Source organism: Pteronotus mesoamericanus, unplaced genomic scaffold (assembly GCF_021234165.1).
Source record: "Pteronotus mesoamericanus isolate MK-2021 breed Mesoamerican mustached bat unplaced genomic scaffold, CSHL_Meso_final contig_20, whole genome shotgun sequence".
Taxonomy (NCBI): domain Eukaryota; kingdom Metazoa; phylum Chordata; class Mammalia; order Chiroptera; family Mormoopidae; genus Pteronotus; species Pteronotus mesoamericanus.
This window is the reverse complement of record NW_026555085.1, coordinates 94,888,508-94,901,396: the sequence shown is the minus strand read 5'-3', so window position 1 is coordinate 94,901,396 and position 12,889 is coordinate 94,888,508. Positions and strand designations below refer to the sequence as shown.

Genomic DNA, 12,889 nt, shown 5'->3' with positions numbered 1-12,889 from the left:
AATGAGTTTTCCTGGGCAGGGAGCATGGGACTTACACTTGGCCCGCCCCCATGCATCTTCAGGGCGCGCACTGTGGCCACCAGCACGACGACGTTGGGCACCAGACCGGAAGCTCGACACTTGATGTTGAAGAATTTCTCCATGCCAATGTCAGCGCCAAAGCCAGCTTCAGTCACTGTGGAGAATCAAGTTGGAAACTTGTTACTCTCTTCTAAAAACAACGGTACAAGGTTTGGCATGGTTCAAATTCAAAGAACAGCTGAAATTCCCCACCACCGGCAGGTTACTACACAGCACTGGATCTTCTTCCTAGGCAAAGGTAAACTCATGTTCCCAGTTTTAGAAGATGTTCTCCTTGCTTCCAGTCCCTAAAAAGATGGCTCTCTGCTTCACTCTGCTGTGCCTTCAGGGAGCTTTGCCAAGGCCTAGATTTGCCTTCCCAATACAGTAACTCTGAGCAAAGCTTTTCTTAACACAGATGGGACTGCCAACTTTTTAATTAGGTTCCAAACTGTATCGAAGAACGCTGCCAGCTTAACTACCACAGAAGATCCCCTCTCACTCTTTACATCACACACAGAATCGATCATATTTCAGTGCCACCTGGTCATTTCTTGTTGATGGACAAAATTTAAGTTCATTGAGAGGCTTAAGGAGGCTGATCATCAGGCTTGATATAACACAGCATCTTTACCCCATAGCCACAGAGGACATGCCAGGACTTCAGGACGAGTGTACCCAGAATGTGCCGCCCTTGCATGAGGATTATTTTGAGCTGAAGAAAATTGAATCCCAAAGGGCTCAGGAAGAGCTTTTTACCCCCCTCTTCACTGACTAGGAGTTTGGATAAGGAGCCTGGTCCAGGAACAGCATCATCAGTAGAGATATCCACAAAGACTATGAGCTGGGCGTGGCAGGGGGGCTCCCCAGGGCGTGGAGACCAAGGTCCGCTCTGTGTCCCTGAGTCTCGCACGGCCCAACGAACACTTCTTTTTCCATCTCCATGTGACTTCCTCTCCTTTGAAGTCCTACACTTCTGCCCTTTCTCTTTAATTCAGAAGGGCATATAAGCCTCAATTACCTGATTGCCCGCGAGCCCCATATTCTTATGGTGCCCCCGTATACACGAAATTAAACTTCATTTTCTCCTGTTAATCCGTCTCATGTCCACTGAATTCATAAATCAGCGAGAAGGATTTAGAAGGGTGAAGGAGCAATCTTTCCTTCCTGACAACACTCGTCAGCCATCCCTCGCCCCGCTCCCCCGCCCCCCACTGCCACCAGCTACTGGGCTGGCCGTCTTTGCACACAAAGGAAAGCTCTGGGACCAGCGGCACCTGGGGGCTCAGTGGGAGTGCAGAATCTCAGGCCCTGCCCCAAGCCCATGGAACCAGGTCAGCATTTTAATAAGATTCCCAGGTGAGATGATGCCTATTGAAAATCGAGAAGCACACTGCTCGAGGTAAGGAATACTATTAATGTAACAAAAACTAAGTATTTATGAGATTTACTCTGTATACTGACAGTGCAAAGCCATAATTTACAGTAGAGATATGAATTGGAAGTACAAAAATTTACTGAGGTAAAATTAAAACATTTAAAATGTGAAAGAATGAAAGATATCTGTTTCCAGCATTCACTGAATGCACTCATTTTGATAAGTATTAAGGAAATCAAAATGATAAAGTGTCACACAATTTTAAACTTTAAACACCTCAACTATTTGATTTATGGTTTCCTTTTAGTACTTCATATGCCCATATAATTTGTATATAGTAGGTACAATTTTGTAGTTTTCCTTTACTTTAAAATTACCATTTTCTTGTATTAAAAACTTTAAAAATTTATGACTCTAAGTGGCAGCTTATAATTTTGTTACACTGATGTACCAAGATTTACAAATTATTCCTGTTATTGGATGTTTGGGTTGTTTCCAATATAAATAATGCTGCAAAATATCTGTGCATATGAGCTTTAACCTCTTTCAATTTATATTCTTGGAACACATTCTCAGGGGTGAGAGTACAGGACTAGAGTATGTAAAAAAAAAAATTTATGACTGTTGATATGCTTTTGACAAATTGAAAAATATTCCTTTAAAAATATTCAGTTTGGAATTATTACAGCTACAAATCATTTTTTTCCTTTATTATATTTTCTTTGAACAAGCAATGTAGCAGAACAACTTAAAAAAGTAGAAGGGGCTCCTCTTCACACTGTACTTGGGACAATTTTAGTGCCTTTATTAGTGGTGGTCAAAGCCAGAGCTTGGTGACAGGGACAATTCCTCTGTCGCGGTGCCTCCCGCGAAGCCAGGGCTACCTTGAGCAAGGTGGTGCGGCGGTGGCCCCAGGAGTGGGGTATTCAGTGACTGTCAAAAGCCATTACAGAGTGGGCTCCCTTTAGGGGAAAAGACAGATGGCAAGGGCATCGGCTCAGGATTGCTGGTGACTACCCTGCTGGTCAGTATCAAAGACAGACCACAGACAGACAGGATCCAGAATCCCTCCCAGCTGCACAACCTCAGCGAGTTATTCAACCTAGTTGAGTCTCAGTGTCCTCACCTGACTTGTTGGGAGGATGAAGTGGATAACACTGACAAAAATGATGGCATCGTTATTACCAAAAGAACGTATCTCCCACTTGCTGGAAATCACTTCCAATTCTTAAGCACGTGTTGAATTCCTGCTGTGTCCAGGCATTTTCCTGTCCCTTCTTTAACATGTCCGAGCTTCAGCTCAGAGGTTCCATTTCCTGAAACCTGCCCGATCCTCTCAGGCGGAGTCAGCCGTCCCTCTAGCCCCCAGGTTTGCTCCCTCATGGCCCACACCTATTTCTGCAGGCAGCATCCTCAACAGATGGCAGTCTATGTCCCGCTTGGGAGGCAGGGACCGTAACTCATTCATCTTTCTATCTGCAGTACCTGACACTGTACCTGGCACATATAAATACATGAATTACCAAAGGTATGAAGAAACTACCAAAGTGGAACTTGGAGCCAATAAGGGTCTAAAATAAAGGCTATCACTCAGTGGAGATAGGTAGATAGACACACAATACAGAATCGAATGGAATTAAGTGTTCTTATACCTCCCTACTGGACTTCTCTTTTTCTCTTAGAATACAACCGATTTTAATAAAAAGTATAAATGTCATATCTGATAAAGACAGGCCATCTCAAATGTCTAGATAGGCTAGCTCAGCTTACATTCATATTTTAAGAGACAAACTGGGGGAAAAAACACAACAGTAGTAACAAAGAGAACTTCATTTAAGGAAGAAAACAGGATGCAGCAATAAGGTCTCGGAACTGCGGCTTCCAAATGCAAAGGAAATTTGGAGGCACAGAATGTGAAGAGAACAGAAATGCCAAATCCTTATTCTTTGAAAACTTTTCTGCAATTATGAAATTATCATGTTGTCTACTTTCAAATAACGAGGCTGCTAAGAAAAACAGCACAGAAAAGGTTAGCTGTTATGCAATCAGTAAGTACACAAGAAAGGAACACAGTAAGTTGTCATCAGCAAGTATGAACATGGAATAGGCATCATGAAGTGCCATGTATCTGTCTTAGTACCTCAAGGGGTCCTGATGTGTGAAGGGGACAGCCACTCTTATTGGTTCCATTTCCTAGGCACTTCCTAGGAATTGTCAACACAAAAAAGCTGCAAGTCTTCCTAGTGATACGAAATGAGCATGCATTCCCTTATTATATTCACTGCTCTTAATAGAGTTTTAAAAGATATGGCTAAAGAATTATTTAGCACTGATTTTAATATGAACTTGCTCTTGACTCATGAAGCGAGTGCACTTCCTGTGACTGAGCATTCCTGAAAAGCATGTACCATGGGCTTCTAAAAGCTGCATATTTAAAAAGGCTCGCAGAAAAATGTTTGCACATGCCACAGTTATTTGTCTTGGCAACCTCTTTTATGAGGGGGTGGGGGTTACAGCCAGTCAACTTACAACATGAATGAAAACAGGAAACACTGACTGATTTATTGTGTAAGCACAGAAGCTTAGATAGTAATTGTGTAGCAGGGCTTGATTCAAACTTTAAAACCCATAATCTCAGAAAGGAAGTGTCGGTGGGTCTCGAGTGGGAAGGACCAGCTCTGTGAACAAACACTACTAGTAACTGCATGGGAAACAGAGCTCTGGGTTCAGGTGGAGCAAAAACCAACTCTGACGACCAGGCGGCTGGCTTTCCATGCTGATGTGCGAGGATACCGAGTCATACTGTACAAAGTGAACAGAAACCACGACAAACACTACACACTACTGGGAGGCACATGGGATATCTATAAAACTCTTCATTGAAGCAGAGAGATCATTTTTATACTTCGATCTGCTAATTCTTCCTTAAAAAAGCATTAACATCATCACCTCAAGTAGGCAGGCCCTGTAAGTTATGGGTGCATCCAATTCCAGAGCCATGAGAGAACCTCCTTTGTGTTCCTCGGTGCCAGGAAAGGTACTTTCTTGGGATAAGAGCGCACTGTGGTGTCCCAGGTCCCACAGATCCACTTCCTGTATTTCAAACTTTGTGCCACTTGGCATGTTACTCCCAAGCACTTCTGGTTAAACATGTGCATCCCAGAATTTAGGGAAAAACTTCCTTTTTTTTAAGATTTTATTTTTAGACAGAAGAGAGGGGAAAAAGGGAGGGAGAGAAACATCAATATATGGTTGCCTCTCGTGTGCCCCCTACTGGGGACCTGGCCTGCACCCCAGGCATGTGCCCTGACTGGGAATCGAACTGGCGATCCTTTGGATTGCAGGCTGGTGCTCAATCCACTGAGCCACGCCTGCCAGGGCTCTTTTCTTCTCATTCACCAATTTACCAAACTTTTATTATTTTGCTTGGTATTTAAACAATCACCTATGTACTCATGTCTTCATTTAGTGAGGAAACAGTACATTTTTAACCTGACAAAAATGAGAAAAATTAATTACCCAATGAAAGAGGAACATTTTTCTGACCATTCCTTTTTCACTTTTTCTTGCTTGAATCCCCCCTGGTATTTTAAACTTTGTATTTACTTACCATTACTAAACTGGTAAATTTGAATTCAGTTCTGTTTCACGTTTACTTCTGAACGGTCTCATGTTTTGGTACATAGACTGAACCCATTTCTATGGAATCACAAACCGTAAGTGTTGGCCAGTGGTTCTCAACTGGGGAGAATTCTGCTGCCAGAGATCCTTGGCAATGTCAGGAAGCACTTCCGATTGATGTAAATGGCATTTAGCAGGTAGAGGCCCGGGATGCTGCTAAACATCATACAATGCACAGGCCAGCCCCCAAAATAAACAAAACAAAACAAAAACCAGAATAACCCATGCAAAACGCCAACAGAGACTGAGACACTCTGCTCTAGCTCGATCACAACGAAGGAGCCTCGAACTTTCTAGATTCTCTTTCTGAGAATGTTACAAAGGCATCAGATGCAAGAATAAAAAAAAAACTGTACAAGATTATGATGTTAATGATATCCTTACAGACCCTAATTTCCCAGCATGTGAATAATCAGAATAAAAACTGTGCTCAGCATGGTCGCATGTGCTGCATCAACGATGCGTTCACTATAGCGCGGCAGTTCCTGGTGGTGTCTCACTGGTGGCAGCCGCACTCACTTCCTTAGGAAACAGGGAGGGACAGACAGGAGGAAACATGGGACAACGCAGGTGACAGCAATGGCCAGTTTTCCTGCTAAGAATAAACATTCACGAAGGGGAAAAGCTGTTGTAGTTCGAGACTGAGGCACAAGGAGAGGCACAGAACATTTACTAACAGTGCCTGCAGGCCAGGCATGTCCTAGACATCCCGTGTCACTTCACACCTGTGAGGTATCTTCACCCTCCGCTCACAGCTGAGGAAGCTAAGGATGAGAACACACAGGTCACGCAGCTACAGGGCGACAGAGCTCGGCCCGAGAGCAACGCCTGCCTGTGTCCCGACCCGCGCCGCCTTTTCCGTGCACCCACGAGCCATGCAGCCTTCCTCAGGCTCAGCTGCGTGCGAAGCTCTGCTGCCAACGAAAATCTTCACACCTGACATGTAAAGAAGTAGCTCTACATTCTTTCCTTGAACTCGGGTAGGTGTGCCCAGATGTGTTTTCTACCTGCAAAGTGGCCCTGCTATGATCGCACGGAGTAGGTAATCTGGAGCCTTCGCCATCACAATAGGCCGTTCCTTCTTTTTTTGACCGAATCCAGAAATGTGTTTTCTCTCTACAGCAATTCATTTAGGGGTGACGCATAACGATCCTCTCTTAGTTCTTGGTCTGTGCGCCGCCGGTGCTGCTTCCCGGGCCGCGGAAGGGAGTGTCCTGGGGAGCACAGACAGATCTCCGAGCGGGAGGCTCCCAAGAGCAGTGCCAACTGGGCGCGGCCCCCAGCGCCGCAGAGTCGGGCCGAAGGCGGAGGATGCCGCTCCGCAGTGCGGGCCCCGGCGGTCCAGGAGGCATCTCACCACCTTCCCGCCGGGTGAGTCTGACCCCAGGACTGGGCTTCGCGGCCTCCTCCAGCCAGGCGTCCGCCCTCCCATCACTGGCTGGGCAAGTGAGCAAGGCCAAGTCCCTAGCCCGGGCTTTCTTTTACAGACTGCAAGTTCCTGTTACCACCGCGAGCACACAGTGGGAGAACCGGGAACAAATAATACTCTAGATCTGAAATTCTCATTTTTGCTTGTCCAAAGGGGAGATGCTCTTGGGACTCTGAGAGTTAAACTGAAGCACCAAGATAATTTTTCCTGGAGTTTCTGGCCACTTGACATGCCTGAATACTGTCACCAGAAGTGCAAATTGAATTTCCAGCTTGCTGTGTCAAGAAGGGGGTCCTTTATTCCATGTGTACGCAGAAGATTAGAACTTTCAGATTTCATGGCCACTTCATAATGGTAATAATTTTTCTTTCCATGATACACACAACAAACATATATAGCAAATATAAAACACATTGAGTTTCCCATTACTTTTGGACATGAACTTGAATTTATGGACTGTGAGGGGTCTCACAGAAGAGCTAGTCCTCACCATCAGCTTGGCTTAAAATGAGCCGAGATAAGAAATACAACTGCTCAGGGCAGATTTTGCTAACTTAATCCTCAAAAGAATTTCTTGTAAACAGAGGGAGGAATAAAACTGTAGTTTTCATTCCGTCAGCACTTTAATTTCTCACGACAAATCAGAAATAAAAATAAAGCCCTTGTACAGGAAGAAGTCAGGCACACGCTGGACTGGACTTCATTCTGAAGCATGATGGGCTCTAATTCCTGAGCAACGCCTAAAGGAAACGGGAACTGGATTCTTCAAACTGTTTTGTTCTGCCCGACGTAAACACGTCTCTTTAGCTGCAGCTATCTGCACAGAAACTCAGGGAATGTGGAGCTCAAAGTCACAGAGCTACACGGATTCTGGACTAGAGCTCAAGGTGGGCTAGCCTTTGAGGATTTTAATTTTTTCCCCCCTATTTACTAGAAGGAGACTTAATGGAACCAGGATGAGTTGTTATATTAATGACAAGGGAAGCTCAAACTTATGACTACTGTTGAAAAAAAAAGAAACTTGATTTAGAACATATTAATTTTAAGGCTCCAACTCATCTTAAGTCTATAAAATTTTACAAAAAATTAAACCCTTTTTGCTGTTTTGGATTTGTCTACTTAATCTGTGATTCTCTTTGATTTTATTAAAAGCCTTCAGGTCAAATTTCCATAGAGTGGGCACATGCTGGGAGAACCAAAGGAAGAATATACCAGTAAAAAATTAAACAGCCCAATATTATGACAACATTTATACCTACTAGGGGAAGTTTGGTAATCATATAGAACACAAGAGAAAGTTATGGAAGATTTATTTGGGGAAAGATAAAAAGATGTGCAAAGTATAAAAAGGACATAGGTCCACTGGAACCATATGTTTTTGGTAGTAATAAAAACTCTGAAAATACCAGTAATGCTACATAGATGTGTTTTGGTGTCAGGACCCAGAATTTCCTTCCTTTACAGAGATAATTAGTTACAGGCACTAGTTCACATTATTTGGAACCATCGTTCATCATCTTGTTTTGTAAAATGATTTTGGCCATAGTGAAATTTAATTTTAGGAAAAATGTCTACATGAAAATTAAGTGATACATAGTGTTTTATCACCCTTATAAAAATCCAACCGAACTAAATTCCCGAATCTATTATCTGAATAGTTCCCGTCTTCTTGTAGGGATCACGAGCCTCTGTCCACTGTGATTGGCAGGAGCAGAGTTTTACCCCTTCCGTGGTTAGCAAACACGTGGGCCCCGCAGCTCTGGCCAGAGGCCTGGAATTCTGGGAGGGTGCACGCGGGAGGAGCTGATCTCCTGCAGCCCCGGGGAAATGGGCACTCAGAAGACAACATGAAGCAGAAACTCTGAAAAGCTCTGCTACTAACGTGCCTTAACCTGAAACATTGGAAAGACGAAACAGAGCATTTTTTATTGAGCAGTTTATGAACGGAGAGCGTTTTGATGGTTGCCAGATGGGAGGGGGGCGTGGGGGAATGGGCGAAGAGGTGAGGGGATTAAGAAGTACAGATAGGTAATTACAGAATAGCTACGGGGATGTAAAGTACAGTATAGGAAACAGAGTAGCCAAAGAACACATATGCATGACCCATGGACATGAACGATGGTGGGGGGATTGCCTGAGGGAGGGAGGGGTGTTGGGTGGAGGGGGGCAGAGGGGGAAAAGTCAGGACAAGTCAGGACCGCGGCCTCTCCTGCCCCTCCCTTACCCTCTTCAGGGAATGACCTATCTAATGGGGGAGGGAGGGTCGGAAGGGAACCCCACCTTCAAGTGGAGTCCTGGTAACAGCTCATTACGTAATCATTCCGGAAGTCCTCACGGATTAGAAACCCTGACTTTTAAGGATGTTGAGAATGTAACTCCAACCCATCCTCTCTGCCGTGTCCCTGTGCTGACTGGCCTTTCTCCCCACTCTGTCCCGCTTCACTGGACTGTATCTTAGGTGCTCTTCAGGGCTTGCTTCACATGACATCTCAGGAGAGTCTTACTGGAACCACTATTTAAAAATTGTCAATTTATCTCCACCATTAATTGAAAGCATAACATTTCAGGTTACCATTTATTCCCCTCAAAATGACCTCCACGCATCTTATATTCTGCTACGACTGTCCCTGGAATCCACCAACACGTTTCCAACGAAGTTCGTTTGCTTGGTCTATGCACCGTGCCTCAAACGGTTCTCCCTAACTCTGCATGTCAAATTCCTTCAGGCTGTTCACATCAATTTTTCCTTTTTCAAAACAAAAGTAATGCACACTAACTGTAAAAATTTCAAGAATACAAAAAAAAAGTGACAGTCACCATGAATTTGTTTCCCACAGATAAGTAAAAGCAGTAATTTCTTTCTAACCTTTTCATTGCATATAATAGGTACTCAGTATATAATTTTTTAAAAAATGAGGAATATATTGTTTTGCAACTTGAGTTTTTTACTATTTCATGAACATCTTTCCGTGTACCATATAAATCTATTATACCAGTAATACTAAACTTTTCTTTGCTTTTTTTCTTGAAGTTGTAAGTTTCAGTTTTTCACATTAAAAATTTGATCTCTATTCTAAATATATTGACACGACTCTAAAAGTTATGTTTTAAAATTAACAGCCAAGTGTCTGAATATCATTTAATCATTAATCCATCCATTAGCCACTGATCTGAAATGTCTGCATCAAATTATTAATTTCTACCTATAATGAAATAGTCTACTTAAGGACAGTCTAGGTATTCTTTGGATACAGGTTTCTTTGTGTGTGTGTGCCTCAGTTATTGTGGCAATATAATCTTGTTTTGATATCTAGAGTTAGACCAGTCATCCCTCATTATTAAACATTTTTTCTTGTCTAGCTGCATGAATTTATTCTTCTAGAATCTACACAAATATTGTTATTAATTTAACTAGGAAGCTTACCTTCTTCCATAGCTTTTATGGTAACTATATAATATAGTATAGTACTGAATATACAGCAAGCATGGTCTAATATCGCAATTTTATAGTCATTTATACCTTAGTTTGGCAGAAGAATAATGATTGTTTAACACTGATTACTCCCATCCAAGGACATGCTGTGTGACCCACCAATGACTCAGGTCTTACTCTGTGTCTTTCAACAAACTTTTATAGCTTTCTTTCTATATGCTCATTTGTTGTTACATTTATTCCTTGCTATTTATAGTCTTGGGGACACACAAAAAATAGGATATTTTTCCCATTACAGCATCAGACTTTACTGCTGATATAAAACTATTCCGTTTTACATATTTACATTGCATCCAACCAGCCAACCCAAACTTGAATTACTTAAAATAAGTGTCTTGAATTTTTCTATTATACAATCATGCTACACATAAAAAAAAAAAAAAAAAAAAGAAAACCCTGACTCCTCCTTTTCAAAATTTATACTTTGTAACTGTCCTTGTTTTAGGACACTGGCAAGGGCTTCCAGATGAACGCAGAGGTGACCGTGTGCGCGCCTGCTGCGGGCCTGAGGACATCGGTCCTTCCCTTAAGGGCCTCTGGTTAACCCCAGGCTGACAGTTAGCTTGGGTGCTTACAAGTCTATTTACATTCTATTGCAAGGGGTTTGTCTTTATCATTCCAATAAGATACCTCTTTCATCTCTATAGCTACTTTGCTTTATTTTGTACTGGATACCCAAGTACTTTGTAATTCACACAATTATTTTAAACCTTAGGTAGCGTTTTATTGATACTATTTGTATCAAAGCATTAATGGTTAAAACAACGTTTGTGGCTGAAGCCAGGCAGAGGCGGAGACTTTTAGAGAGCAGCACGTTGGTGTTTCTTCCTCGGTCCCTCACGAGATGGACGAGGTCCACAAAAGGATCCTCTGTTCCTTTAGTAACACCTGGCTTTCTGATGGTCCTTGCTCAAAATTCTACTACGTTTTCCTTGTTAGAGAACAGCAATATAATTTTGTAATTATGAAAACGTTGCTAAAAGCTTACAAACAACCTCATCTAACTGCAATTGTCTAAACTGTGGTTTATATATTAGGTGAGAGCCATTTGACTCTTTCCAGGCTAAAAGTTCTCAGCCAAGCTGGAGACAGATAGCAATCACACAGTGTACATTCAAAAGTCATTGTGCAATGAATATTTAAAAAAAAAATTCTCAAAGAGCCTATGCAGTTTATGAATTTTAAGACTGAAGTTCAACCTCTGACTCACATTTTAAAATCATTTTATGTTAACTTTCATAGCACTAATCTCTGCAAGACAATGTTTTGACAAGGGTCCTAGTTTAATTCCACATTTTATGATGGTAAGCAGAACTACATTATGAGCACATTACTCTTTCAAATATATATATAAATCATGAGTAGGGATGGGCTAGATACCTCATTGAAAATCAATTTGCATTTTGTAAATGCAAACAGTCAAGGTCAGGTTAGACATTCCTAAAGCTCAAAACGTCTTTCCTAACTTTTTAAAGAACATTTTACTCTTTTAATTTAATTACTCTTTTAATAAATTTATTTAATTACTGCTTCAACAACCCATTGGGTAAGTATGCCTAAACTCACCATAAAAAGCCTAGGGGAATCCAATTCAGACATGTTTACCCGTAGATAAGTCTTTTAGTAAACTGATGTGTAATAATAGCTTTTCATTCAAGAAAACATATATTTGGTGCCCGTTATTTGCTACGTGCAGGGCTAGAGGATGATGATATGGATGAGAGCCAACATTTAGAAAGTGGTAAAGCCCTTTCTAACAGGGGCTTAGGTTCAAATTCCCGCTCCCCCTCGCACTAGCTGATCGTCTCTGGGCAACTACTGAGTCAAGCGAACGCTTGCTTTCCTCTCCAGTAACATGGGGACTGTTCCGGGAACTACTGCTGGGGTCGTTACCACACATACCAACACATGTAAAGCACCTGGCAGGGCCTCAGGAAAGGTAAACTCTTGTTACTTTTAGGACAGACTGACCCATGCCAGGACATGCCCCATGTGGTTTACATGCATTGTTGCTGTCAAGTTGCCTTGTGTGTTAGGTCACGTTGTTTCCCCCAGCTTTACAGAGAGGAGAGGTGGACGGGCTGCCAGCTGCTGGTGGTGAGGGGTACACCTGCTCCCTCTGGGATCGGGAGGAGCTGTTGGCATTTGGTGAGGGGGGACAGGGAGCTGGCGCTTTGCAATCCGCAGATTAGTCCCACCACGACCTGTCCCTCGCCACTCAAGATTTCCCCCCCAGACACTCTTGGAGTTGAAAAACCTGTTTAGGATTATATGAACCTAGAACCCTTCCCCAATCTGTCTCATATAAAAATGTAAAATATTTTTTCAAGCTATCGATGTGTACTGCATTTTTAAGGAATGCGTACATGAGTGGATATTGAGGGAAGATTAACCTTTGTTTTCTTTAGAACTCTATGAGGAGTTGTTTACTCTTTCAGAAAATTGCATCACCAAAGCTAGTCACCACTTGTGCCATCTGAGATGCTAACAACACATGAACCCTTCTGCATCTGCACCTGTGGCTGCCCCATGCACTCATACAGGCGCAGGCACCTGGCCACTCAGAATGTCTTCTAGTGGAGTCGCAATCCAATGTTTCTCCCAATGAACACACACTGAAATACAAAGTGTTATCATAAAACACTTTTATAGCACAACTCACACATTATATTGTTTTTTGACATTATGTATAGAAAGTTATAATACCCGAGTTTCACTTTAGCACTTGCTATAAAAGAGGAAATGGACGTGTTAACGTTTGAGAACACACTGGGCTACGGAAGTTGCTTGGAGTCCCTGAGCTGATAACGAACAGGGCCAGGATTTGACCCAGGGCTGCAGCTGGAAC

The 12,889-nt window shown here is 42.5% G+C and overlaps 1 protein-coding gene across 1 annotated transcript in view; it reads right to left on the bottom strand.

The window, feature by feature from the left end:
- The window catches only part of MTHFD1L (methylenetetrahydrofolate dehydrogenase (NADP+ dependent) 1 like), a 163,137-nt gene that overhangs the window by 68,622 nt on the left and 81,626 nt on the right, over positions 1–12,889 (bottom strand). Inside the window, exon 21 of the mRNA XM_054570112.1 lies at positions 36–175. Within this exon, the coding sequence (XP_054426087.1) occupies positions 36–175 (140 nt within the window). The remainder of the gene's footprint in view (positions 1–35; positions 176–12,889) is intronic.